This window comes from Varanus komodoensis, unplaced genomic scaffold, assembly GCF_004798865.1.
Source record: "Varanus komodoensis strain SLA01 unplaced genomic scaffold, ASM479886v1 scaffold16, whole genome shotgun sequence".
Lineage (NCBI taxonomy): Eukaryota > Metazoa > Chordata > Lepidosauria > Squamata > Varanidae > Varanus > Varanus komodoensis.
The window spans coordinates 14,577,264-14,604,913 of record NW_025335468.1 but is presented as its reverse complement, the minus strand read 5'-3'; the positions used below and the strand labels follow the sequence as shown (position 1 = coordinate 14,604,913).

The window sequence follows — 27,650 nt, the reverse complement described above, 5'->3', positions numbered from 1 at the left end:
CAGCAACCACTGCTTTCATCCCAGTGCTATCTACAAAGCTATTTACATGACACATGATACCTGCAACCTTTGTACCAAGCAGGTAATTTACTATGGGGTCTACTTCCCATCAGAACCCCAGTTTGTGTGTCAAATGATGGAATCTCCCATCCACCACCTGCCCAGAGGCACATCTTTGGTATGAGCAGAGAATTGCTCATCTTCCAATTGATTCCTTTGATTGGAAATATATGTTAATTGTTAATCGTGCCTGTGGGAGTGGAGATGTTCTATTTAGTGGAAAGCACAAGAGTCAATGGGTCATTGGAGAGGACAATAGACAAAGGGTAGACTATACATGAAAGGATGTGGCTTGGAAGACTGAGTTCCTTTGTGTTTTAAAACTAAGTGATAATCTGGACTCTCAAATTTGGTACCGTCTGTTTCTAAACTTTAGTTTATGATCTTGTCTATACCACTAAAAATTTGAGCCTATTCTGAGCTCAAACAGAAGCTAGCCTTATGTTTGTAATCAATCTCTTCCACTAGCTAGATCTGCTATGCTATGCTAGTCGCAAAGTCGGATCCGACCCATTGCGACACCATGGACAACGTTCCTCCAGGATCTCCTATCCTCCACCATCCCCCGGAGTCCACCTAAGCTCATACCGACAGCTTCAGTGATTCCATCTAGCCACCTCATTCTCTGCTGTTCCCTTCTTCTTTTGCCATCAATTGTTCCCAGCATTAGGCTCTTCTCCAGTGAGTCCTTCCTTCTCATTAGGTGGCCAAAGCATTTGAGTTTCATCTTCAGTACCTGGCCTTCTAAAGAGCAGTCAGGGTTGATCTTCTCTAAGATTGACCAGTTTGATCTCCTTACAGTCCAGGGGACTCGCAGGAGTCTTCTCCAGCACCCCAATTTAAAGGGCTCAATTCTTTGGCGCTCAGCCTTCTTTATGGTTCAACTTTCACAGCCATACATTGCGACTGAGAAAACCATAGCCTTGACTATATGCACTTTTGTCAGCAGGATGATGTCTCTTCTTTTTATTATGCTGTCTAAATTTGCCATAGCTTTCCTCCCAAGGAGCAAGCGTCTTTTAATTTCTTGGCTGCAGTCACTATCTGGAGTGATCTTGGAGCCCAAGAAAATAAAATCTGTCACTACCTCAATTTCTTCCCCATCTGTTTGCCAGGAAGTGATAGGACCAGATGCCATGATCTTAGTTTTCTTGATGTTGAGTTTCAAGCCAACTTTTGCGTTCTCCTCTTTCACCTGCAAGCTAGATCTGCACTGTGGTTCTTATCAGTGTAGAAATATGTTTTGCTTTTCCTTCCCCCTGTCTCAGCTTGGGTTTATTTCCAATATGGACTCCCTGCTTGAACAAGGCTGCAGGAGCTGCACTGGATTTTCCCCTCTGATTTAGCCCTTGATCATCAGTTTGCAGATGATTACATTTCCAGGATTTTGTCCTTTTGTATTTAGTGTATTTAGCACCTGCTGAAATGGTTATTGTTACTTGAACATTTTTTTCTGATTGAACTACAACCACCGTTTTATTGGCATAATTTGATTTTAAATATTTTTGATATTTGTTGTGATTTTTAATTGTTTACAGCTGTGCAATCTTGTTGAAAAATAAGGCACAGCTTTTTATTTCTAAAATAAATAAAAAGGTGAGCCATCAAGGGCAATTTTCATTGTTTTCCCAAATGAGTGATAACAAAAGTCAGTTTCTGGACTTACTGCATAGGCTGTAATACATTATGAAAAATCTGCTGAAGGTCCAGTCCTGTGTACTTTCAGACAGAAAAAGTCCTACAACTCCCATAATTCTCCTCCCAGCATGGTTGCCTGGGAAATGCTGGGAGCTAAAGGATTTTCCCTCTAAACATGCATAGGATTGCACCTTTACACTCTTGGGGCTCTCTCTGGCCAAGGTTTTGGTTAGATTACGTTTGGTGGCAGGAAACTGATTTGCTTAGTCAGCCATGTCTCTGCTAGTTAATCTCCTCAAACAAATCGAAATCTTCTGTGAAAGGGCAACACTTTTGTTGTCCCAGAGTCTAAAAGTTATTGTTGTTAGCCTTAAATAATATTCCTCTTTGCATTTCTGTTTCCATCAGAAAAATTTTGTTACATGTTACAATGTCTCATCCCATTTTGCCTTTAGCTAAAGTTATAAAAAAGTGTGGTGAATATTTCTGGACTAAAAATGGGGAGGAGGGCACTGAAGTGGACACAATTCATTTCTATACTGCAGCTAGAAATAAATATTTTTTTAAAATGGTAGCAAAACTGGTAGCAAAAATAGTATTAGAAGAATATTAATTGAACAAGATTACAGATAAAAACCTGTAGTATTAAACTGTAGGTGGAGACCGGAGTGGAAATTGCTTTTGGTGAGACTGTACAAGGAGTGTCTTAGATTTGTGGGAAAGGAAATCTAATCATTTTTTTCTTTTCTCATTTATTCTTTCTTATTCACCTCTCCCATTGCCCATTAATGCTTAAAGCATGGATCCTCAAACTACAGCCCACGGAAAGGATCCAGCCCGCCATGCCCATTCATCCGGCCCGCACCGCCACCCCCCGCCTGCGCACGTGCTTGCTGTGCGAGCAGCAGCAGCAGCTTGCTCACTTGGAGATGGTTTTGGACTCGTTAGAAGATCTCCCAACAAGCCACTGCTGCCTGCCTCCCCCGCACACGCCCGCTCGCTGCTGCCTTGCAGTGTGGGCTGGAGGCGGTGACTTGCTCACTCGGAGACGGTTTTGGACTTGCTGGGAGATCTCCGAGTGAGCGAGCTGCCGCCGCCCGCACCTGATGACGCCTCACCAGCCCGCGTGCCCAGGCCCCCCACTCCTCACCGGCCCACCCGTGTAGCCGCCACCTTTCAACTGGCCCCCTATTAAAAAAGTTTGAGGACCCCTGGCTTAAAGCATCACATATTTATATATTTATATATTTACTGAGATTGTACATAGTATGTTTTTGAAACAGAACTTAGTATTTATTTCCTCAGAAATAAGAGATTGATTTGTGATTGAAATTTGCATGTCATGATATATATTTATCTCCCTCACCATTATATATATTGCTTGAACATTCTTCTGTAGCAAAACATTCTTCATCATTTATTTCTGCAGCAAATTTATTCTTTTGGAAGGAAATTAGGACAAGGAAGCTTTGGTGTAGTAATTGAAGCAACACACAAAGAAACAGGCATAAAGTGGGCAATCAAAAAAGTGAACCGGGAAAAGGTAGGCATCATTTGTAATGGATTAAGATTTTTTTTGTTTTGCAGATGTTGTGAATAATAACTTTTGAGCATAATTTTTATCAGCAGCCCATGTAGCTTTTGTCCCAAAAACTAGTGGGGAAAAACCATATGTAAACTGGGATTGATAGATCCTCTGTCACAATGACAGCGGTATGCAGAGTCGTTCAAATATCAGTAATTGGTATGAATCTTTTTCCTTCTCTTAAGCTCTTTTATTAAAATGGAATATGAAAATATTAATAGAAGTTAATATAAATACTAATGCAAAAAGAAAAAAATACTATCATAGACCCAGTGACTCTCCCTCACTATTTAATCCCACTGGTACATACGTAGGGAGAGTTTGTGCCAGAAAATTGGCAAGGCACAAATTACAGTGGCTCTCCTTCCAGCCCTTCTTCCTTTTAACCTTTTTCTTTTTTCTCCCCAAAAAAGGCATGCCTGTTCATACTCCAAACTTCCAATCCTATCTCTCTTCTAGAGACAAGATTCGTGCATCAGTTGTCAGAGATGCTGATGTGGCAATGTAGCCATACCATTTTCTAGCTGCCCTCAGTCATATAAGGAGGTTAAGCAAAAAAGAGGGCAAGCACAGTCCTTGGTTTATCCCTTCAGTGAGCTTGTCAGTGGGAGCACAACATCCTCCTTTTGGTAATGGAGGAACTAAAGCAAATACTCTTTTCCGCAAGCACCCAACCTCATTCTCAGGGTTGAATAAATTCTGAGATACTCTGGGTATCCTGTAAAGAGTAAATATATTTCTCTATTTATTTTCACTAAAATAAGAAATAATATCTGTGACAAGTATTTCCTGCAAGGCTACATTTTGTTAGCCTAAGCTATGTTAAGTAGGATTAAAAAATGGTTTGGAGAAGTTTCGGATCATGGTATCTTATTCAATATCAATTCTATCCTTGATAGAGGACATGACACAGGTAGTGATGCTCTTATTTTAACATTGAATCTAAATAACTTTAGTACATTTTTGTACCCAAAACTCCTTTTGTAATTGGAGACTATATTGACTACTGTGCTATCTTTAGTGCCTTTTTCTCACTAATGTCTCCCATCTTCCTTTAAAATGGGAGACATAATCATGTTGGTTATCATATGGAAACTGCCAGTACTTCATATAAAATAAGTAGTTTCAGACTGTTCGGTTTTGTGCATTCTGCATTACGGGACTCATTTGTTCTGTACAAGGTGGTTCAGAAAATACCACAAGGTAGGCAGCAGATATACCTGTTTGAGGAGGGCATTCCACGAGTGAGATGCCACAGCTAAGAGGCTCATTCCTTAGTAGCCATCCACCTCCCTTCATTTGGTGGGGCAATGCAAAGGAGAGCCTCTGAGGATAAACTTAGTGTCTGTGAGTGGCAATGAGGTTTCAAGTAATCTGTATCCAAATTGTTTAAAACATTGTAAGCCATCCTGAGGCTGCTGCAAAGGACAGCATATAAATGTCTTAATTAAATTAAAATTAAATTAAATTAATAGTCACAGATGATACCAAAATGGGAGCAGTGGCTACAACTGAGGAGCAGCTACTCCAGATCCAGAAGGATCTGGACAGACTGTGGAAGTGGGCTGGGGAAAACAGCATGATGTACAATGCAGGTGCAAGGTCTTGCACTTGGAGCATAGGAATGGGTGTCATATGTACAGGGTAGGGGACAAGTGACTGGAGGGCAGAAATTGAAAAGGGGTGCCGGTCGACTGCAGGCTAAACATGAGTCAGCAGTGTGATGTGGCAGTCAAGACGATGAACACCACCCTAGGATGCATAGCCAGAAGCATGGCTTCTAGATCGAGAGAGGTACTACTGCCACTCTATATGACTCTGGTGCACCTTCAGCTGGAGCAATGTGTTCAACTCTGGGCCTCTCATTACAAGAGGGATACAACAAGGTTGGACTTGGTGCAGCCAAGGGCCACAAGGATGGTGGCTGGTTTGCAGGATAAGCCATATGAGGAGAGACTGAGGGATCTGGGTCTTTTCAGCCCTGAGAAGAGGAGACTTTGATGGGACCTGTTAGTGACATACAGGTATTTGAGGGGGTGTCACGCAGAGGTGGGTTCTGACCTTTTTCCCCTGCAGAGGAGGACAGGATGCATTCCAATGAGGCAAAGCTCAGGGATCCAAGATTCAAGGGGGATGCCAGGAAGTACTTCCTGATAGTTAGCATCCCTGAAATATGGAATGTTCTTCCATGGGAGGTGGTTGAAGCTCCATTGGTGAGGGTGTTGAAGAATAGGCTGGACATGCATGTGGTAGGCATGTCATGAGTGGAGCTGGCTGGAGCCAGCGGTCAGACTAGATTGCCCAGGAGATCCCTTCTGACTCGCTGTGTTTCTATGTTTCTAATACTAGCTTTTTGAATTGGACCTGAAATAGACGGGAAGCCAGGGCAGATCACAAAGCACTAGCATAATATGTTCATATTGACCAGTTCCAAATAACAAAGTTGCTGGCCTAGTTTGGACCAGTTACAGTCTCTAGACCATTTTCAAAACAGCCCCAATTTATTGCACTGCAATAAACAGAGGAGAGGTTACTAGAGCATTGTTAACTGTAGCTAAGCTATCTTTGTCCAGGTAAGGACATTTTTGGTATACCTCATTAAGCTGATAGAAGATGCTGTGTGCCACTGAGGCGACCTGTGCCTTCAGCAATAATAGCAGATCCAAGAAAACATTGTATGGAGTCTTATAGTCTGGGCCCAGGTTAGTAGATCTGGAAAAGAGTAATTAATATATGATGAAGTTCTAAATGCTGGCAGTTCTCTCGAATAGGTGCTGGGAAATGCAAAGGGATGGCCTGGAGGCTTCTCTCAAAGGATTGCAGAGATTAGCTCTGTTGGCACATCTTTTCCAGGAGGATTCTGTTTTCTTTATTAACTGCTAACAGTTCCTTCCTCCAGCCAATGATCCCAGTAGCAGCTGGAGTAGAGAACAAGTGTCTGACCATGATGCTCCTGATCTGAGTCTGTGTAGGGTTGTGGCTGTAGAACCCGCTTTTCAAGTAGCTGGTGTATATTTAAACAGGATCTGTTTCACAAGAAGCTATGTATTTTACACCTGAACATATAAGAAATCTATTTTTTCACTATTTAAGGCTGGAAGTTCTGCTGTGAAACTGCTTGAGCGGGAAGTGAGCATCCTAAAAAGAGTAAACCACGAGCATATAATTCATCTCGAAGAAGTGTTTGAGACACCAAAAGTAAGATTTCATAATGTAACTCTCACAATGAATTTCAAAGGTCAAACAAGATGTGATGACAGCAGACAGGTTGCTGATGAATTCCTACAGAGATGGGTTTTACAGCATGTGAGGAAGTCTCCACCATCCAGTTCTGATACCAGTGTAGACACTGCTGGGATTAAAACTTCTCTGTCATATGTTGCCTTCCATTTTTTCCCCTCCTCGTAGTATGTCGGTCTCATGGGGACTGTCAGTTTGCAGCATTTATATCCATTTCTCTTTTCTGAAATGTTTCTTAGGAGTACAGCTAGCATGAATATTTGGAAATGAGCTGGAAGTATCACTAGCTTTCTGCAAATGCTGCCTGGATGAGTGTCAGAGTGTTGTTAAACTTACTGGCCACAGGTCAGCATTTGCAGCTTCCCTGTTAACTGCAGCAACATTCCCACTGTTGGAGTGCATGGGGACCCTTCAGTCATGTGAGAGTCCTGTGTTCAGTTTGAAGTGCCTGGGGTGTTTTTAACAGTGATGAGTTACTTGGAAAAAAATAACTGATTTTGGTGGAACTCCTACATTTGCTATCCTGTTCAGTTCTCTATATTGGGGTGGGAAACTTTGGGTCATCCAACTGTTTCGGTTTGCAACACTCATCATCCTTTTTCTTTGGCTGATGGGAATGGTAGGGCAAAACATCTATAGGACCACAAATTGCTTAACATTACTTTATATGCTCAGATACCCACATGGATGTAATATGCTAAGAAGTCCTCATTTATTTCAGTGTGGGGGAACCCAGTCTATTTTCCCAAATGAGTGAGCTGCAAGAAGGAAGGAGATAGTGGAGGTGTGATAGTTAAGTCTGTATTTTGTAGCTCATAGTGGTAAGAATCCTCTCAGGTTGTACAAATGCATCTAAAATTATGGTGCCATTTAATCTTAAATGAGGTTTTGCTTTTTCCAGAATCACTTATAACCAATATAAGTTGTATTTTGACACTTTGAATGTTGTTTGAAATTCCCGTTAGAGTCAAAAACATGAGAACTATGATAAATGTATTCAATCTTTGTAAAAAGTAAAGTATATAAGTTTTGCATTTCCCTGTCTAAACTATTCTAGGTATTTTAATTTAAAAGTAACTATTAATAATTGACTACCTTATATAATAAAGTATAAATAATACAAATATATTATTAATGTTAGCGCATGTACCTTGTAATGGAGTTATGCGAGGATGGAGAACTTAAAGAAATTCTTCAAAAGAAAGGTCAATTTACAGAGAATGAGACACGACACATAATTCAGAGTCTTGCATCAGCAATAGCATATCTTCATAGAAAAGGTATGGCTGTAAATTATCTATCGTATTTAATAATATCCACTATATTTTTGTTTGTATGACTTATTCCATATTGTGACCATAGTTACAGAAAACCAGCCTTCTTTTAAAAATAAAGTCTTTCCTGTTTAATAACTGAAATGTTATTACATTTGTTAATAACACTGTAGTAATAAAATGTTATTACTACAATGTTATTGCAGCACAGATGGGGATTCGGCAGAGGCAGTCTGGGTGAAACTTAGGGGTTTTGACAGGGAAAGAGACCTGACAGTGGGGGTATGTTATCGCCCTCCAGGTCAACTTGAGAGCCTGGATGATGTCCTGACAGGCCAGATTCTAAGGATATCTCAGGGGAGAGACACAGTAATTACGGGAGATTTCAATCTCCCGGATATTAGTTGGGAGATTCACTCGGAGGTGACAGCCAGGTCACGTTGCTTCCTAGAAGCTATAGAGGAAGGGTTTTTCACACAGAGGGTCCGAGAGGTGACAAGAGGGGGAAACATCCTCGACTTGGTCGATAGATAGGGAAGGGAGGCTGACAGCCACACAACACGGCTTCCGCAAAAAGAGGTCCTGCCAGACAAACCTTGTGTAATTCTATGACAAGGTTTTGAGATGGCTAGATGGAGGGGATGCAGTGGATGTGGTATACCTGGATTTCAGCAAGGCCTTTGACAAAGTGCCCCATGATATCCTGGTGGAGAAACTGAGGAGTTTTGGAATACACCAAAGCACTGTCTGGTGGATTAGGGCATGGTTGACTGATCGAAAGCAGAGGGTAACCATTAGCGGGGAATCATCGGGATGGTGGCCAGTGACAAGCAGGGTCCCCCAGGGTTCTGTCCTGGGGCCGATCTTGTTTAATCTTTTCATCAATGACATGGAACAAGGGGTGAATAGTCTGCTGATCAAATTCGCAGATGACACTAAAACTGGAGCAGAGGCCACAACTGAGGAGCAGGTACTCCAGATCCAAAAGGATCTGGACAGACTATGGAAGTGGGCAGGAGACAACAGGATGGCGTTCAATGTGGATAAGTGCAGGTCTTGCACTTGAGGCATAGGAATAGTTGTCATAAGTACAGGTTAGGTGACAAGTGGCTGGAGAGCAGCACTTGTGAAAGGGACCTTGGGGTACTGGTTGACTGCAGGCTAAACATGAGTCAGCAGTGTGATGCGGTCAAGAGGGCGAACGCCACCCTTGGTTGCATAGCCAGAAGTATGGCTTCTAGATCGAGAGAGGTATTATTACCACTCTATACGACTCTGGTGCACCCGCAACTGGAGTATTGTGCTCAGTTTTGGGCCCCTCATTACAGAAAGGATTTAGCCAGGTTAGAGTCAGTGCAGCGTAGGGCCACAAGGTTGGTGGCCAGTTTGCAGGGGATGGGGAATGAGGCGAGACTGAGGGAACTGGGTCTCTTCAACCTGGAGAAGAGGAGACTCAGAGGGGATATGTTGGCGACATACAGGTATGTGAGGGGATGTCACATGGAGATGGGTAGAGATCTGTTCTTCCCTGCAGAGGAAGGCAGGACACGCTCCAATGGAGTAAAGCTCAGGGAACCAAGGTTCAATTTAGATGCCAGGAAGCACTTCCTGACAGTTAGGACCCCAAGGGTGTGGAATGGGCTTCCACGAGAAGTTGTTGAGGCCCCATCGGTGAGGGTGTTCAAAGATAGGCTGGATGGTGAGCATGTCATGAGTGGAGCCGGCTGGTGCCGGAGGTCAGACTAGATGGCCTGGGAGGACCCTTCTGATTTGCTCTGTTTCTATGTTTCTACTATTGTAATGCTTTTATTCTAATTAGTATTTAGCTCTTTGAAGCCATGATTTATTTCAGGAATTCAGAAAATACTCATCCCTTGAGTGAAAGAGAACAGAAGTTGGATGCTGCAAATAATCTTAAGTAGTATTTGCTATCTCCTCACTGCTGTTGATCAGCCTTTCTCATGTTTTGGATAATGTAGCTGCTTTGGATTATAACTGCCAGCATTCCAGATCATTGGCCATGTGGACTGGGACAGATGGAAATTGAAGTCAAACAAATTAGGAGCCACCAGGTTGGCGAATGGTGCTATAGATATAAGCCCTGCTCAAAAAAACAGTTCAGCAAAGTTTATCTGTACAATATGACTCGGAATCCCTCTTTCCAGAAGCAGGACCTCTTTTCACCTTCCTCCAAATGTAAGAACTGCAGATGGTTTCTCTAATTCAGGACAAAGAACTGCTACTGGAAAACAAAATAATAGCAGACAAAACAGGAAATTGCTTACATATGTCTAAATTGTTTCTTTGGATCTTAGCCATTGTTTTCAAGCATGTTTTAGTTCATCTCAAACAGGAGCTTAATATGTTACAAATAATATGACAAAATGAATTTAGAAAAGTGCATGATGCATCCTGTTTCTTGTATGGTAATGATTTAGATTGTTTCTATATATATTGTTGTATATATGTTATATATATGTTGTGCAAAAGAAGAAGGGGACGGCAGAGGATGAGGTGGCTGGATGGAGTCACTGAAGCAGTTGGTGAAGCTTAAGTGGACTCCGGGGGATGGTGGAGGACAGGAAGGCCTGGAGGAGTGTTGTCCATGGGGTCGCGATGGGTCGGACACGACTTCGCGACTAACAACAACAACAACATATGCTGTGTGTTTTTCTAAAAGTAAAAGTATGAGTTGGTGATGGAAGACAGAGAGGAACTGTGGTGGCACAACTGTGAATCTGAGCATAAGAATAAATTTGATATGGAACAAAATGAGAAAGATTTCTCATCTCTTCCACTGTTGATCCTTAAACTTTATCTTTCTGTATCCAGGAAATATTTTGAATATTTTCATTTAATTTTACAAATTGGGGATTTTAAAGTAAATCATATGGCCAATCATATGTAATATCATAAAATCTGTGTGGATTTCTTTTTTTTAACTTTCTTGGAAAAGTGAATCTAGTTTGATCCAAGCTTAGAATATACAGACAATATTTTTCTATAAAAGAAAGAATGCTGTGTTGGCTTATGTGCATTAAAGTAAGATAAAATACATTGAAAGTAGAACTCATAAATGACTCAGTCAAAAAGGTTTAAAACTTTTGTCAGAATGTTTTCAAGGCAATTAATAAATAACAGTTTTGCTTTTTGTTCTCCATCTTGACAGATATTGTTCATAGAGATTTGAAATTGGAAAACATTTTGGTTAAAAGCAGTGACATTGATGAAGAAAATGAAATTAAATTAAATATAAAGGTAAGCCCAGAAATTGCAACACTTTAACACTTTACTTTTGATTGTGTATTTTTTAGATACAGTATCAAAAGTCAAATTTTCTAGTAAATTATTATTAGTAGCTTTTAAACTGAGGAATAGTGGTGTGATCAAGCCAGAAAGAAAAGGGCTGACACAAGAACAATTTGCAGGTATGTAGGAGTCAAGTGCTGTGGTTGAAAATTCTTGTTGCATGAAGAATAGTATACTTATAGGTAATTTTAAAAAGAAATGTTTTTAAAAATGTACCTTATTCTTCTGCTTACACCATTTGGGTATATAGTTTCAAGCCATTAGCAGCTGTAAGCTGAGGGAGCCATAATTAGTATGAATTATGAATACTGACAATTTAATTTAAACATTTTAGCAATTTTGAAAAACATACGATGTTTTACATATCAGCTAGTTTCTACTTTGTGGACTTTGGATATTATAAGTATTTACTACCTAGATGCATTAAATGTATCAAAAACTTACACACATTTATTTGTATGGAAATAATTGGCCCTTGATGGTTGCTAAATTATATATTACTTTGTACTTACTTACCATTTTTATAGCCATTATAAAATGGCTGTGAGGATTCTATAAAGTGCATGCTGACACAGAACTGATGTGCTAAGGTACAATCTGTGGTTAAAAAAAGGAACATAATATGATTGAATGTTTTTTACTTCAGCCGGTGTTCCACGTGAATGGGACAGTGGCTCAGTGGCAGAACACACATTTTTCATGCCAAAAGTCCCAGCTTTAATCTCCTCACTGAACTCCTGGAGAACGGCTGCCAGTCTTCGTCAGTAATACTTGGCCACAGGGACCAGTGGTTTCCTATGCTCTTATGACTCAAAGCTGGTTCATATATGCATCTCACCAGCCATTCCTCTCCATGTTTGCTTTTGAATGCACTTCTGCTTACATTCACATGAAGAAATATATGATAGTTTTCATACTAGAGCAGGGACTTCTTCGTGTGCTACACACTGGGACAGAGAAAGATGATGCTCAGCAGGTTGTTTGGCTGATGCCAGGCCTGGCAGGCCTGGCCCTGGTTGGTGCTGAAACTGCATGGCCCTATTTTATTCCCTTTGTTTTCATCACTGTGGTGGTGTCAGGCTTCAGCTTTTTCTTGCTAGACCAGAAGAAGCCTTCTTCCTTGGAATTTAAAGAGGGTTTTGGCTTCTGTGAACCTTCCTGCTCCATGTGTTTGTAGACTGCTGTATTGTAACCCACTGTATTCTTTGGTTGGATGTCTGCATTGGGGCCTGGAAGTATTTTATTTCTGGGCACTAGTTGGCTTTATTTTTTCAAGCTCCTTATAATGATAGCAGTGTCTTGTACTTTTTGAACTGTACCTATAAATGCTTTATTACTGACACAAATGGCATTCGGATTTCGGCAATAGCAAGTGAATCCAGAAATTGCTCATTATGAGAATAACTGCTGAATGTATCCATGTGCCAGTTGAGTATATGTTAAGAGAACTATTGTGCAATACTTGAATTGGAGAGACTTGTAAAGTGCACTGGGTGACTTCTGGTTAGTCACTGTCTTGCAATGGGAGCCAGCAAACAAGGCTGTTTGTGAGGCCAAAATTGAAATAATTCCCACATAAGCCTTCTTGACATCCGCAGATAATAATTTTACACTTCTGCTTCTGTTCACACAGCTGCAAATATGTGGAGAGAAGTAGCTGCTGCAGTTTGTGTGTGAACTAGCCCTTTAGACAAAAACTATTGATCTGGTAGGCATGAACATCATGCCTACCAACATACAAGCCTTGGTGGCTTATTTGAGCTGTAGTGCATATTGTGCACCATTTGCTTAATCTTCTATATGAGCACAACTTTTTATGTGATACAAACCCAGGTGGCATGACTTGTTGAAGGGGAAAACAGTCCTCAAAGAACCCATATTCTTTTGTTGGAAAGGTAGGAGATAGTAGGAGATAGAGAAGTATGCCCAGCACTGACTCTTTATTTTGCTGCCAGGCCAAAACCATTTTTATTTTCTCAGTATTTTAATGGTTGAATGGTTTGTTATATATTGTTTACTGCTTTTTATTGAAGTGTTGTTGTGTCGCTATCATTATTGACTTACTGTTTTTGTAAACTGTCTCGAGATTTCATTGAAATATTAGATGGTATCTAAATATTTCAAACCCATACTTAATAAAAATGGCATGCCTAGCTCTTTCTCTATCTTCCTTTCTCCCCTCACTCAATAGTGGCCTATCTGTAGAGATAGGATTCAGCATAAGGCTGACCAGTGCTTTTTCTGTAACTGGAGAAGAAACAGAAATGACATCAGTTCTTGGGAGCATTTTAGGTCCTGTTTTGTAGTGCTGCCCTGGTCAGGCCTTCCTTAGACTTGTGGGTGGGAACAAACCAAGAAAAGCATCTGCTGGACGCTTTGCCTTGCCTTGTATATGTTCAAGGCCGGGCATATATAAAGTGGATAATGTGATGGCAGCCCTTAAAATACTAGATGTCTAGCGTTCCTTACCTGACTTAAGAAAAAATCTTCTACCTTTCTTGCTCTCATGTAGAACATCTGAATAAGTAAGGGATGTCTTCCAAACATGGAGCCACTCTTTTTATTTCCTGTTTGACTTCTTTCCTGGCTTCTGTCCCTCCTGCTCAATGCTTCCTAACTAGCATCCACTGTGCCCCATTTTTCTGCCCCCAAGGAAAACTTTAATACACACACTCAAAATAAAACTCAGTTAAAATATTTGCTTTTTTAATTTAAGAGTTTTTATGCAAACCCTATAGTAGAATAAACTTGATGTGAATCTTATGAATTAAGTTCGCATTTCATGTATACTCAAATGTTAGTGCAATTTGCAAGTAAGGATTAAAGTTAAAAGTAGTCTCTGAATATTTATAGGAGGATTTGTGCAGGGCTTTCTCTGCTTAAGGAGCACTGTTTTATGTGTGATCATTTGAGAAATCTAATCAAATTCTTTTAGCTCTCATTCAAGCAGTTTGCTAAGAACAATGAACTCTTAAGATGAATAAAAGAGATGCAACTACATATCATCAGGGAATTTTCAAGACAGTTGAGTTCTGTTTCCTGTAGGTGACTGATTTTGGTTTAGCAGTACAAAAGATGGGGGGAAGTGAAAGCATGTTTCAGTCTACCTGTGGGACTCCAATCTACATGGGTAAGTTCAGCGCTTCATAGATAGTACTCCCATTTAGTCTCATCACATGAAGGAATGGCATTTGAATAAATTATTTTTTTGTAGCTCACAGTCAGATGGTTCTCATCTGCGTACTTGTGTTTAATGTCCTTGTCTTGCCCATTGTGTCAGTGTTTCATACGTTCTAAAAATGAAACTTTTCATAGTTATAAAATATCTGTGTCAGTAGACAGCTTCTTCAAGCTTTGTTCAACTACTAATTAATTTATTTTGAATATCAAGAGGATCCAGCTATCTTCCTTCACCCACTTAAAACTGGAAGATATTCCTTGGTTGGATTCACTATACTGGTGCTATCTGTTAAACAAATTGGAAAACTGATCTGGGTAAAGTAAATTGCTGGCTGAAGGGCAGGAAAGTTGTAGATAGTGCTTTATGTTTTACCACTATAGTTCTAAGTAGATAGCTGAGCTCAAAGGATCATATCTATTTCTGGGTGAGCAGAAGTCCGCTTGCTCAAGCAGGCTATTCTGCCTCTCTTTTCCCCACTCCCTCCATTGCGGCTCCGTGTGTTCTCATAAAGGTTCATGAGGGTAGGGTGCCTCTCATGAATGGGCTGAAAAGCAGCCTGAGGTGCTGCAGTAGAAAGGAGGCTCAACCACATTTAGGAAGGGGCAACTTGCATGCCCAGTGTCTCAGTTAACAAGCTGCCTTTGCCTGATTTTGGACAACTCCTTCCTTCCACTGTAGCCTCCAAAGCCATATCCTACACTTTTTTTTTGAGAATTTATCATTCCTCAAGAAATGAGTCCGGGGTGGTGGTACTGGGAGTATGGGAGCTGCCATGAGAAGAAGGGGGACAAGTGGATTTTTTGTTTGCAAAGGATGTTCCATCATTCCATTTTCCAGTCTAATCCATTTTCATAAACTTCTCTGCTGCTTTCGATTCAGTTAATCAAGGCTATTGTTGAAATTGTTCCATGTTTCTTTGTGGGTAGGAGTGGACTTGAAAGGAGAGCTGATAAATCCCAATAAAATTTAGTGGTGTGTTCTTCAAGGGCTTTCAACTAGCACTCCTTATGTCGGTCTCTGTCTGAATACTTATATTGACTGAATTGTATATTCAGTGGCTATTTCCTGTGTCTTTTTAGAATGTAAAGTCTCAGTACTGATGTTGTATGGACCATGCGATCCTATTTAGGTGGATGAGAAACTTGTGGCATTTGCAAAGATAAACCTTTGTAAGAAATGGATGCCATTGAAGAGATTCATAACCTAATTTTATGCATGTTTAATTAGAAATACATTCCACTAGTTTTATTGGGAATTTTTCATAATGAGTGGGCTCATGATTGCAGCCAATGCCTTTCAGATATGTTGGGGATGTTTTTTCAAAACTTTGCTTATCTCCAGCCCACCTCTTATTCGATATACTGCAATATTCAGGAACTTCAGAGGCACTGCTATGTTTTGTTCAAGGGAGAGAGAATAATCTGTTGAGGCATAAAATATTTCAGACGAAAGTCCTTTGAGGCAATATTTCAGGCTGAAATCTGGGGTCATGATATCCTGACCCAAATTAAAATTATACTAAACAGTTTTCTAAGAATACTTCTGATCCTTCCTCCTTGTAATTCATATTCATTCAGTGCAGAAGTTGCAATGAAGCCTGTTATTGCTGTTAGAAAGGATCAATCTGTTATTAATTGTCTTGAGAATTAATGCATCAGAATGTCATGTAAATATTTTAACATGATAAGAGCATGGGTTATGTGTGTGTGTGTATTTGCTATACTCAGCTCAGAAACTAGAATTGAAAATTCAATTTGGCAACAAGATATGGCAGTTCTTCAGGTATCTTTATTTTCCCCTTGGCTGCATTTTATCAAATCGAGAATGGAATGGAAAGCTATTTCTGTGATCTTACATGCCATACGTTACACTGAGCATTTACAACATTCTAGTTCTAAGCCATGCTTATTATGGCCTCTACAAACAGATATACTAAAATCTCATATGAACAGTCTGCATTTCTGCTACAAAGACTATTTAGTCCATTATCCATTCTATTACTTCTCTGTTCCTAATCTAGCTAGAATAAGATTTCAGAATAACATTGCTAAAGTACTTCTATATAATAACTAGGGCAAGTATATTACATATAAAAGAGTATCTTTCTATTGATGGGTAGAAAAACTAGAGAGTTTTTTGTGAAGTTGAATGCAGTTTTTTTGTTATGGAAATCTACTTTGATATTCAGTATTATGTGATAACCCTGTCCATAAGCTTTTGTTAGCCCTAACCTATACTAAAGGAAACGTTCAGCAGGCAAGGCAATCATGTAACATCTGCTAAGTCAATTAATGTTAATTTGCTCTAGTTACTAATAATAATAAGAGGAAATATAAATGCAAGAAGTATTTACATTTTCCTTTTCTCTGGAGGATATTACTTTTGCAGCTAAAGTGGGCTAATAGGGACTGAAATCTTGAACAGACTCCTGACATGTAGTGCCACAGTATAGTAGATTAAGCATAGCCAACATAATTCTAAAACAATTGTTATTAATGAGGAGCATCAACCTTCAGTGGCTGTGTCTGAGTGATCATCAGTTTACGATATGCACGAAGCTTTCTTCTACATGCATAGCCTCATTTGCTTTTCCTATCGCATGAACAACAATTAAACCAGGAAGTCTTTGTTGCTTTGGCTATGCTAGTCCCAAGAAAGCACTGAATTCTGCAGGTTTCAGAGTACCCATGATGGATGAATATGGATACCTCCTGTGGAAGAAATCTAGTTTTATGTAAACTATTTGGATTTTTGCTGGATTTTAACTGTCAACTGAACTTAAACATTTGTACCATGGTTGATAGTAAGGTTCTAATAATTCACTTCAGCTAGTAATAATCTTGTACTAACTTTGGAATAAGCAAAGTTGAAGTTGAATTAAGATCCTGGTTTGTTCCAAATCATTGAAAAAATAATTAGTTATTAATACTGACTGAAAATAATATGATCTTATATTGGAAAGATAAATGGCATTAACAAACCATCAGTGCAACAAAAATATAAATGGCTTAAGGATGGCATTGACAAAGCAATCAATATATCACAAGGTAATCAGCTAAAGCCACTCTAACCTTTTAATTTTTAATGGAGAATAGAATTCATAGCTATCAGTCCAATGCAGTGGCTCCTTTTCATTTCAATCAGAGCCATTCAGTGCAGTGAAGCAAAAGTCCAGTTCTCTCTAGTCAAACCGTAAGAGAGTGAAAGACAATGGAATTATATGCAGCGAAAAGGGGAAGTAGTAGCAGAAAAAGTACACATTGAATTTGGTGATTATAGCAGTGACAGGAACAGATTCTGTCTTTCCCCAAATTTTACATAAGTTTCTTCAGTTTCATGAACTGAAACTGATCAAGGTATATCTAGGGGTAAGTGCAAATAGGATTCTGCTTTTCTGCCCAATTTTGCACATGTCATTTTGGCATATAACTTATCAGCAGATAAACACATTCTTCCAAACATTTCAGTAACATTTGTGATCCTGAGTCCCATGTAAGACTATTGTGGGGACTATTAGACTATCGCTAGCTGAAGTGAGTTACTAGAACTTACCCACAAAGGGCTATCTTCAGCTGACAATTATGATTCAGCAAAACCCTAAGAAACTCTGTGAAGGAAATTAGGAGGGTAAGTACTTGGAGGAGGGCTTTCTCTGCGGTGGTGCCCAATCTATGGAATGCGCTCCCCAGAGAGGTCTGCCTGGTGCCGTCATTTGTTTTTCGGTGCCAGGCGAAGACCTTTTTATTCAAATGTTATTTTAATTGTTAATATTATTTATTCATTTTATTCTTTGGCCATGGTGACTTAATTTATATTGTTAATTTATATTGTTTTATTGAATTTTATTTATTTATGGTTTGTGAGCCGCCCCGAGGCTTCGGCAAATGGGGCGGCATAGAAGTCGCCTAAATAAATAAATAAATAAATAAATCTGACACAGAACTGGATTTGTTCATTTATTTATGTATTTATTTTTTAACTTATGTTATTACATTTCAGTACCCCCCAAGAGCTGAAGTTCTGTAGGCCATTCATGACAATCAAAGCCATAAAATACAAAGCAAGAATACACTATAGAAGTTTAAATCTATAGTATGAAATAGAAAATAATTTGCATACTATGCATTCATATTAATCTAGCATGGCTGCTCTAGAACCTGCAGAATCCAGTGGTTCTTGGGGCCTAACCAGGTCAAACCAACAGAGATTTCCTGGTTTAATTGTGGTGCATACAAAAGGAAGAATGAAGGGACTGTACACACAAGTGAAAAACTCACTCAAACCTCAGCTGACCAGCTAGCTCAAATGGAATGATTTTTCATGTATACATTTTAACTTAGGATGTGTATAAATATATAAAGCAAATCAGACTGAAACCATTTTTCTTTTAGTTGTTTAGGATTTGTCCTTGCTGAATATTTGCAGAAGCCCTTCTGTCTTTAAATCCAGTACATAACCTTATGCACTACACTTGTTTTCCAAATGGAAATGTGTTTATGTGGTGTCATGAAGGATTTGCAATCAGAATTTTATAAGCAATGTTTTCACAAATTATGGCTAGAAAGAAGAAACAGTAACACAATTAGTTAGTCACAATGTCATCATTCTTAAATGATCAAAGTGAGGACACATCAGCATGAATTGTTAAGGGCTGTACATTATTAATCTCAACATCTGCTGCTTTTCTTTTTTGCTTCAGGGAGGAATAAAGTAATTCTCATCAGCACATACTTTATTTTAAGCATTTAAAAGATTTTTTGTATTATTAATATTATTTTTTCTGCTTGGTTGGCAGCCCCAGAAGTGATAAGTGCTCATGACTATAGCCAACAGTGTGATGTTTGGAGCATAGGTGTCATCATGTATATGCTGTAAGTAGCTTGTTACATTTATTTATAAAGAAAATTTTCCTCCTAAAGAAGGCAACTTATCATAGTTTTTCTAAACTTAAAGTTAATGCTTTTGTTACATGCTAGCTGGAGCTTTTCATTGCTTAGATTGTCTCCCCTGGCTTCTGCATAACAGGAATTATACTTCTTTTCAATAGAAATACACCTCAACTCTAGACACTCTCAAGCAAGTGTTCTTAGGATCACAGGCTTAGAATGTATATGTCTAAGCTGGTACAATGGGTCAAAAATATTCTTAATAGCTTTCCTTTGATGGAAAAAATGTCTTGTGGAAATATGTAATTCTGTCTATCAATAGTGCTTTAGATTTGACAGTAGTGGAAACCTTTTTCCTCTGCTGTTATTTCTCAAAGTGTTTGCTTATCCTGTCAGCTCAATTTATGGCACATTTTGATACATTGGGTTGGATTTAGACTGTGACATGCTTACAACAGATCCATTAAAATCAGTGGAATGTAAATTAGTCAGGTAACTTAAATTAAGTCTGATTGTTTTCAGTGGATTAGTTCTGAGTATGACTGAATCTAGAGCCATAGAGAGCCAATATGGCATGGTGGTTAGAAAGTTGGACTAGGGACTTAGGAGCTCCAGGTTCTCGTCTCCACTTGGCCATGAAGCTTTGTGGGTGACCTTTGGCCAGGCACTCATTCTCAGCCTAACCTACCTCAGAGGACTTCTGTGGAGATGAAATGAAGCTATGCAAACTTCCTTGGATTCCTCACAAGAGGAAAATAGGTGGGATATAAATGTAATGTCACAATAATAATGATATTTAAAATAGATCCCACCCAATTTATCCAGTATATTTACAAATATAGAAAGGTTTTTAGATAGTAAATTGCTGGGTATCTAAAACACCTATCTTGTTAATATGTAAGAGACAGCAAATACTTAGTCAAGCAAATAAAATAAACCAATTATCTTTTATGAGGATGATTAAAAAAATCGGGAAAAACAACAGAATTCTGAAATTTGACACTGAGGTGAACATGTTATAACAAATGTTCCTTACTTATATTTTTCAGTTATACAAGCAAAAGGCTAAATAATGACAGAGCTTCTTTAATGTGGGTAAATAGATTTGGGGGACACAACTTTGTTTTTCCCTTGCATCTGCTTGGCTTGGAGTACTCCTCTTGGGTAAAACTGGATAGAGAAGATTCTATCCCAGTCGGTTAAAACATGCCTAGTGGAAAGCAGCTTCATTTTCTCATGAGCTGTTCTTGGCCAAGAATGCCATCTCGGGCCAAATGTGGGAGGAAATGGAAATATGCACTCTACCCTCTAGCCCCATGTACACAGGTTCTACCCAGTTGTGTTCTGGCCAAGTACAAACAGAGGAGAAGGGAATGAGCAGGCAGTCTCAGAACAAGTGTCCTCCCACTGAAGCTGATGCAGTGCGGAATGAACTGTTCCCCCAACTATTGTTCTTCCAACTCATCCACTGTAGTTTTTCTGCATACCGTAATGTGCACTGCACAATTTTATTGCTTTCTGCTTTTTTAAAATTTGTGGAACATGCTGAGGCAGTTCCAGTTTTATGACCATTCTTTACTGTATTAATGTTGCCACCAAAGAAGTCATATTTGCACAATATAGTATAGTTGAATGTATTATAAATTGGGCTAGGGTAACTGAATCACTTGATTGGCCAATAAGAATTCCATGCTGTTTCTGCAATCTGCACAATTCACAGGCCTTGTAAAACAGAGAGCAGTGAATTGTGCTGATTGTAGTCACAGCTCAGGACTCTTGACATTATACTTTAATTAACATATAAATATTTTAAATTAGCATTTTATAATCACAATAGTATTGTAACAATGTTACATTATATTGCACCTCATCTGGTTGACATTAAAAAAAAATCAAACATACTGTCTAAGAGTTAATAGAATAGAATTCATACCCCTTTTGTTATATTTGGAAATGATATTCAAGAGATGTATAAGATATTCTTTTAATTTTCATGCAGTTTTCATAAGCAGCCCACTCCACAATTGTTAAATGGACTTTTGAGCCATTCTTTCAAAGTGAATGTTTAATGTTGCCATTGCTAGCTGATGTTCATAGTAGCTGTTAATGCAGAGGCATTAACCTGCTAGCTGCCAAAGCAATGGCAATATATCAGTCATAATAGGCTTGATCTTGACCCTTCCTCGAAAATCCAAGCCAAATACTTTATATGAATTCATTTTTCATGTATGTTGAATTTCATGGAGTGCCTTGGTATAATAGGATAATGACACCATGGTGCTGTTTAAAGGAATGTAGCTGCAATTTGTATTCCATCTCTATTTTAACATTGACCAGCAAAATGACAAGCAATTACTCTTTTACTGAGCTCCTTGTGGCCTATATTTGGCTTGATGGATCACAAGTTCTACAGGCCTAACCTAGCATTATTTCTGGTCAGTATTTTTATCACTGCATCTGGAAAAGTAGCCATGATTTCAGAAGGAATTGGGGAAAAATACTCCCTGGACTCAGGAATATTTTTGGCAGTGTTTTAATAATTCTTCCCACTTTCTATGATTTTTCTGCCATTTAGCTAAAGTTGATTGACTGCTAAACTGCAGTGATGGCACCCCCAGTTACTGTGTTGATCCTTGATTGACTGAGATCATCCACATGAAATATTCAGGAAGTGTTGCCCTCATTCTCAATTGACTTCATTTAACCTCAGAGTCATAATAATATAGACAGATCTGATTGGCTATAAAGCTGTATGACATTTCACAACACTGTGGTAGGCAACCTGTGGCCCTACAGACACATGAGGCCTTTAGCCTAATTTCAAAAATCCTTTGCATGTGAATAATTCAGACCTTTGGTAAGAGCAGTCTGTCCCTCTGAATGAGGAGGAAGGAAAGAGAATAAAAGGAGGTAGCACAAAAAGAAAGGACAAAAGGGTGATCCACTTACTTCTGGCTCTTGCCATACTTACTGCTGTGTTGGCCTTGTCACCATGAAAGGATAAGCCATGAAGGAGTGCAACCCTTGACAGAAAAACAGCTGTCCATCAATGTACTGTGATCTCCAGTTGTTTGGAATTACTTATGTGGCTGTCCAGGAAGGAGAGAGAACCAGTAATGGGCATTTTAACCAGTCTCTGGAAGGAAACAATAGTACCAAAGCAGATCAAATAAGGCAATCAATCTAATAGTGAAAGTTTTTTCAGGAAATATTTTCAGCCTGACAGTAAGGAAATATTCAGCAAGTTTAAGCAAGCCTGACAGTAATTATTCTGTATTCTGATTTAAAATGACAGACATCCATCAAACATAAGTGACAACATTTTTAAAACTCATTCTGTCCTTTGATAACAGACATAAAATTAAAATTAATACCAGATAATTTATTTGGTGAATCTGACCTCATTTCTGTTCAGCTGTCGCTTGCAATTAATTCACTTTTTTTAACATATGAGGCTTACATATGTTAAAAAATACAGCTTATGAACTGTGAATACCTTTAAACCAATGGTGGGGAGCCTGTGACCAGATGTTGTTGAACTGTGACTTCTGTTATCCCTGACAATATACTGGCTGGGTTAGATGGAAGCTGAGATCCAACAACATCTGGAAAGCCACAGATTCCTTTTAAGAACAAAAGAACATAAGAAAAGCCATGCTATACATTGTATGAATAGTATACATGGAAGGGGTCATTGCTTCCATTGTCATACTGATCTAACAGTCAAGAATTTTTTCCTAACATCTAGCCAGAATCTGGCTTCCTGTAATCTGAGCCTGTTCCATATACTGCACTCTGGGATGATTAAGAAAAGTTCCCAACCTTCCTCTTTGTAACAGCCTTTCAAGTACTTGTGGAGCACTATTATATCTCCCCTAAGTCTTCTCTTCTTGAGACCAAACATGCCCAGTTCTTTCAATCTCTTCTCATAGGGCTTTGTTTTCAGTCTCTGGATCATCCTTGTTGCTCTCATCTAAACCCTTTCCAACTTGTCTGCATCTTTCTTAAACTGTGGTGCCCAGAACTGGACAATGTACTCCAGATGAGGTCTAACGAGTGCTTAGTAAAGAGGAACTGGCACTTCACATGATTTGGAAGTGATACTTCCATTAATGCAACCTAAAATAGCATTTACTTTTTTTTTCTCTTTTGCATCCATATTGCATTGTTGACTCATATTCAGCTTGTGATTCACAACAATCCCAAGATCTTACTTGCAATATTGTTGAGACAAATATTCCCCATCTTGTAGCAATGCATTTGGTTTCTTTTTCCTAGGTTCAGAACTTGGCATTTGTCCCTACTGAATTTCATTCTGTAGTTTTTAGCCCAGCATTCCAACCTATTCAAAAGATTCAATCATCTTGAATCTTCTTTCTGTCTTCCTGAGTATTAGCTGTCCCATCCAGTTTTGTGTCATCAGCAAATCTGATAATCGTTCCCTGCACTTTCATATCCAAATCCTTAACAAAAATGTTGAAGAGCACTGGACCCAGGACTGAACCCTTGTTCCTTTTCTCGGTTCAAGAAGGTGCCATTGATGATCCGGTTCTGTATCCAACTATGGATTCACTTGATATTGAATCCATATTAATCACTGCATTGTTTTCAAGATGTTTGCAGAATAACTGTTTATAATCTGCGTCAGAATTTTCCCAAGGATGACTGGTCTTTAGTTCCAAGGGTTGTCTTCTTTCCCCTTTTTGAAGAGAGGGACAATATTAGCTCTTCTCCAGTCATGTGGCAATTCCCCTGTCCTCCATGATTTCTGAAAGATAATAGCAGTTCTGAGAGTTCTTTCGCCAGTTCCTTTATGATTCTAGGATGGAGTTTATTGGGCCCTGGAAATTTGAACTCATTCAATCCAATTAGGTGATTCTTGATGATTTGCCTGTCAATCTGGAGTTGCCATCCTGCTCCTTCAGCCTGTAATTTCATTTGTAAGACTGAGCTAAAGCAGAAATTGAGCACTTCTTCCTTTTCTTTGACACCTGTTACCATTTTGCCATCCACATTGATTAGCTGAACCCCCATTTCTTTCCTCTGTCTTTTACTTTGGACATATCTGAAGAATGCTTTTTTGTTACTTTTAGCATCCCTTGCTAAAACTTTAGGAACTTTCCTCCCTAAAGCTTCAAAGTCTCACATGATTTCTTCAAAGCTCCGGTTAGCACTGTCATTTGTTCTTAGCTTTAGCCTTCCTGATGTCATCTCTACAATTCCGTGCTACCAGCCTGCTAGCTTCCTTTGTAGCTTGGCCTTCCTTCTACTTCCTATATATGCCTTTTCTGTTTTCAAATTATCTCTAAGCTTTTGTGTAACCCCCTTTCCTTGTTGGAAATACTAAAGACACAATTACAAGCAATTCCTTTTTTAAATATCCTTATCCATTTTGGACATCTTTTATCTCTAGGGTCACTTGCTATAGGACTTTACTTATCTTGATCTGAGTTAATTAAAATTGGCTTTCCTAAAATCTAAAGTACATGTTTGGCTTTTGCTTCCTTTAGAATCAAAAATTCAAGTATGGCACGCTCACTTTCCTCCAGAATTCCCGTAGCTGTCACTTTGGTCCACTAGGTCTCCCCTTTGGGTTAATATCAAGTTAGGGACAGTAGTTCCTCATGTTCCTTCCTCCACTTTCTGTTGGATGAAATTATCAGCAACACATATTAGGAATCTCTTGGAGGGTCTGTGTTTGGCAGATATCTTGGAAATTGAGGTCCCCCATAATGACAACACCATGCCTCCTTGAAATATGGACAGTTTGCTTTTCAAAAGTTTCATCCTCATTTTCTTCTCAACTGGATGAACAGTAATAGACTCCAACCCTTGTGTTCCATTTATTCCTTGCTCCATTTATATTAATCCAGATGTTTTCAATGGGGCTACTAAGCTCATCCTTTTGTATTTCTGTGCAGAGATATGTATCTTTATAGTGTGACTCCGCCTCCCTTTCTGTTCCTTCTGTTCTTCTTGAACAGGCTATATCCTTCAGTTGTTGAATTCCAGTCAAGGGAGTCAGCCTACCAAGTTTCAGTTATACCTATCAAGTCATATTCACTCTCCTGTATTGAGAGTTTGAGTTCATGCTGCTTATTTCCCATACTCCAGGCATTGGAGTATAGGACATTGACACTGAAGATCTCATGCTGTATATTCTTGCTTTCTTCCTACATTTTTGCAAGTTGATTATTAGGCACTGTTAGAGCCGCTCTTTCTGTTGTCGTACCTAAGCCTTTGTCTGTTGTTATGCCCAGGTGTACTTCTCACCTCCCCTGTAGGATTCAGTTTAAAGCCCTCCTGATAAGCTTCTTCATGCTGTGACTAAATACATTCTTTCCAGTCCTTGAAAGGTTAGCCCATCCCTTGCCAAGAGTCCATCATCCAGGAAGTGCAGCCCATGATCCCAGAATCCAAATATCTCATGTTGGCACTGCCTTTGTAGCCAAACATTCACTTGTAGAATTTTTCTTTCCCTGTCTATCCCTCTTCTAAGAACTGGAAAGATTGAAGAAAAACTATCTGGGCTCCAGAGTTCTTGACTTTTCTCCCTAAAGTTTCAAAGTCTCACATGATTTCTTCAAAGCTCCACTTGGCAGTGCCATTTATTCCCACATGTATAAGATGGAAGGGATCTGTGTCTGGTGGGCTTTATGAGCCTTGGCAATCTTTCAGTTATACCACTGATCTGTCTTCCATGAAGACAGCATTCCTGACGAGTCTACAGGTCTTCCTGACATAATGTGTTTCCATCCCACGCAACAGGGAATCTCCCACAACTAGCACTCTTCTCTTGTTGTTGCAGGTCTTTGTGTCATTGTCACTACTTGGTTGACCTTTAGCCTCTTGTTCAGTGTTGCATGGTATGTCTTGCAGTTCTTTCACAGCAGGCTACCCTCCAGTCTCATCCCTGAGTAACTGAAAGTGGGTCAAGAGTTCCACTGCTTCCACTGGTGCAGAGTGTCTTTTAGTTCTTCTGTGACTAGCTGTCACCTTTTTCCAGGTAGTTTCCTCCTCATTTTCCCTTCCCTCAGGATTCCCTTCTAAGCAGTTATGTGTACCTGAGAGCTGCAACTGAAAGGGAGTGGCCTGATTACTAGCAGCAGCATGTGGGTGGATGGATTCATTCTGGTTCCTGATTCCCTTGAGTAGATTGGAAGAAGCTGCCCTGGCTGGTTTCAGGACTCTGGGATACAAATAGCCAAACAGAGTTCAGAAGGGGAGCTCCATTTTTCTCTTCTTCTCATCCTCCTCCCCTTAATCCCCCTTTGTTTTCTTCCTTGTAACACACTCCCATTTACTGGTAGGACTGGTAAAATATAGATAATTGGTTGAATTTCTGATTTTTAATTGTGAGGAGACAGTCTATTAGGGAAATATTTTTCAGTGAGATACTAGGGTCTAGGTGCTTGTAGGAACATTCAAATTACTGAAAACTGGTTAGAAGAGACTGGTCCAGAAATCACCTTAGAATAGATGTCAAAATCCCGAGAGGCAGCCTGTAGTAAGATGAGGCATATGCAGGGGAGGGCAAGAGCCAGAAGGGACTCTTGCAGAGAAATTGGGCAGGAAATGGAGTGTTCTCCTGAGCTGTCTTACATGGTCACTCATGTTCATATCTCAGGTTAGATCTGTCCTTAGTGGGGTTATATTTTGGCCTATCAGGGAAGCGTGGTTGAAGTCATTCATAGTTATTAGTCCTTCAAAATAATAGATCAGTCTTGTACAAATCAGTTTCATTTGCATCTTTGAGTGTTGTATGGCATTTTAAAATCATTTTACACTCAGATGTAAACAAAGCTTTAAGTTTGAGTCTGACAGACCAATACATTATCATAGTTTTTAGTGCTATATTGTAAAAGTCCCACTACAGGAGGGATTGCATGTTCTAGGATTGCTGTAGATGGCTGCTTGGCCAGTATGGGAACTGAAGTCCGGGCTAGATAATCTTATGATGTTCCTATTGAGAAGTAGACTTTAAAACAACAACAACAAAGAGTCATCTCTAAAACCATTTTTCTTTGCTTAAGGAACAGTTACAGAATGTGTACATAGTTATGTTTGGAGGTTTCATTCTAGGAGTCCCTGTGCTTTTCTGAACTTTTTTGGAGAAGGCTGGGAAATGAAACTTGTTGCAGTTGCTCCAAGACAATCTTGCCCTGCATCGTTTTTGAAGCAATCTGATTTTTCCCTCCATCCTCTGTTACACACACTACTAAGCTCTTTTTATGTTTATAGCCCAGTGCAGCCAAGAGCCTACAGCAGCACAACTACAACTGTCTTTAGTATGAGAAGCCTCTAGCCTGGTTCAGCCTTCATGATCTTGAGCCAGTAAAGCATGGTTTACTAGGCTGAAAATGAGCCATGGTTTCTTATCCTGGCCTGTAGGTAGCAATTGAATCCCAGTTTCATAGGAAATTGTGGTATAAAAAGCCAGGATGAGAACACCAAAGGTTGAGCGCAAAAGGGAGGGA

General features: G+C 39.4%; 1 protein-coding gene across 3 annotated transcripts in view; it reads left to right on the top strand.

Moving 5' to 3' along the window:
• Nucleotides 1-27,650, top strand: part of STK33 (serine/threonine kinase 33) — a 79,151-nt gene that overhangs the window by 40,253 nt on the left and 11,248 nt on the right. For all 3 annotated transcript variants that reach the window (XM_044425884.1, XM_044425885.1, XM_044425883.1), the window contains exons 6-11: nucleotides 3,128-3,241; nucleotides 6,377-6,481; nucleotides 7,665-7,803; nucleotides 10,967-11,055; nucleotides 14,152-14,236; nucleotides 19,083-19,158. In XM_044425884.1, the coding sequence (XP_044281819.1) occupies nucleotides 3,128-3,241; nucleotides 6,377-6,481; nucleotides 7,665-7,803; nucleotides 10,967-11,055; nucleotides 14,152-14,236; nucleotides 19,083-19,158 (608 nt within the window). The remainder of the gene's footprint in view (nucleotides 1-3,127; nucleotides 3,242-6,376; nucleotides 6,482-7,664; nucleotides 7,804-10,966; nucleotides 11,056-14,151; nucleotides 14,237-19,082; nucleotides 19,159-27,650) is intronic.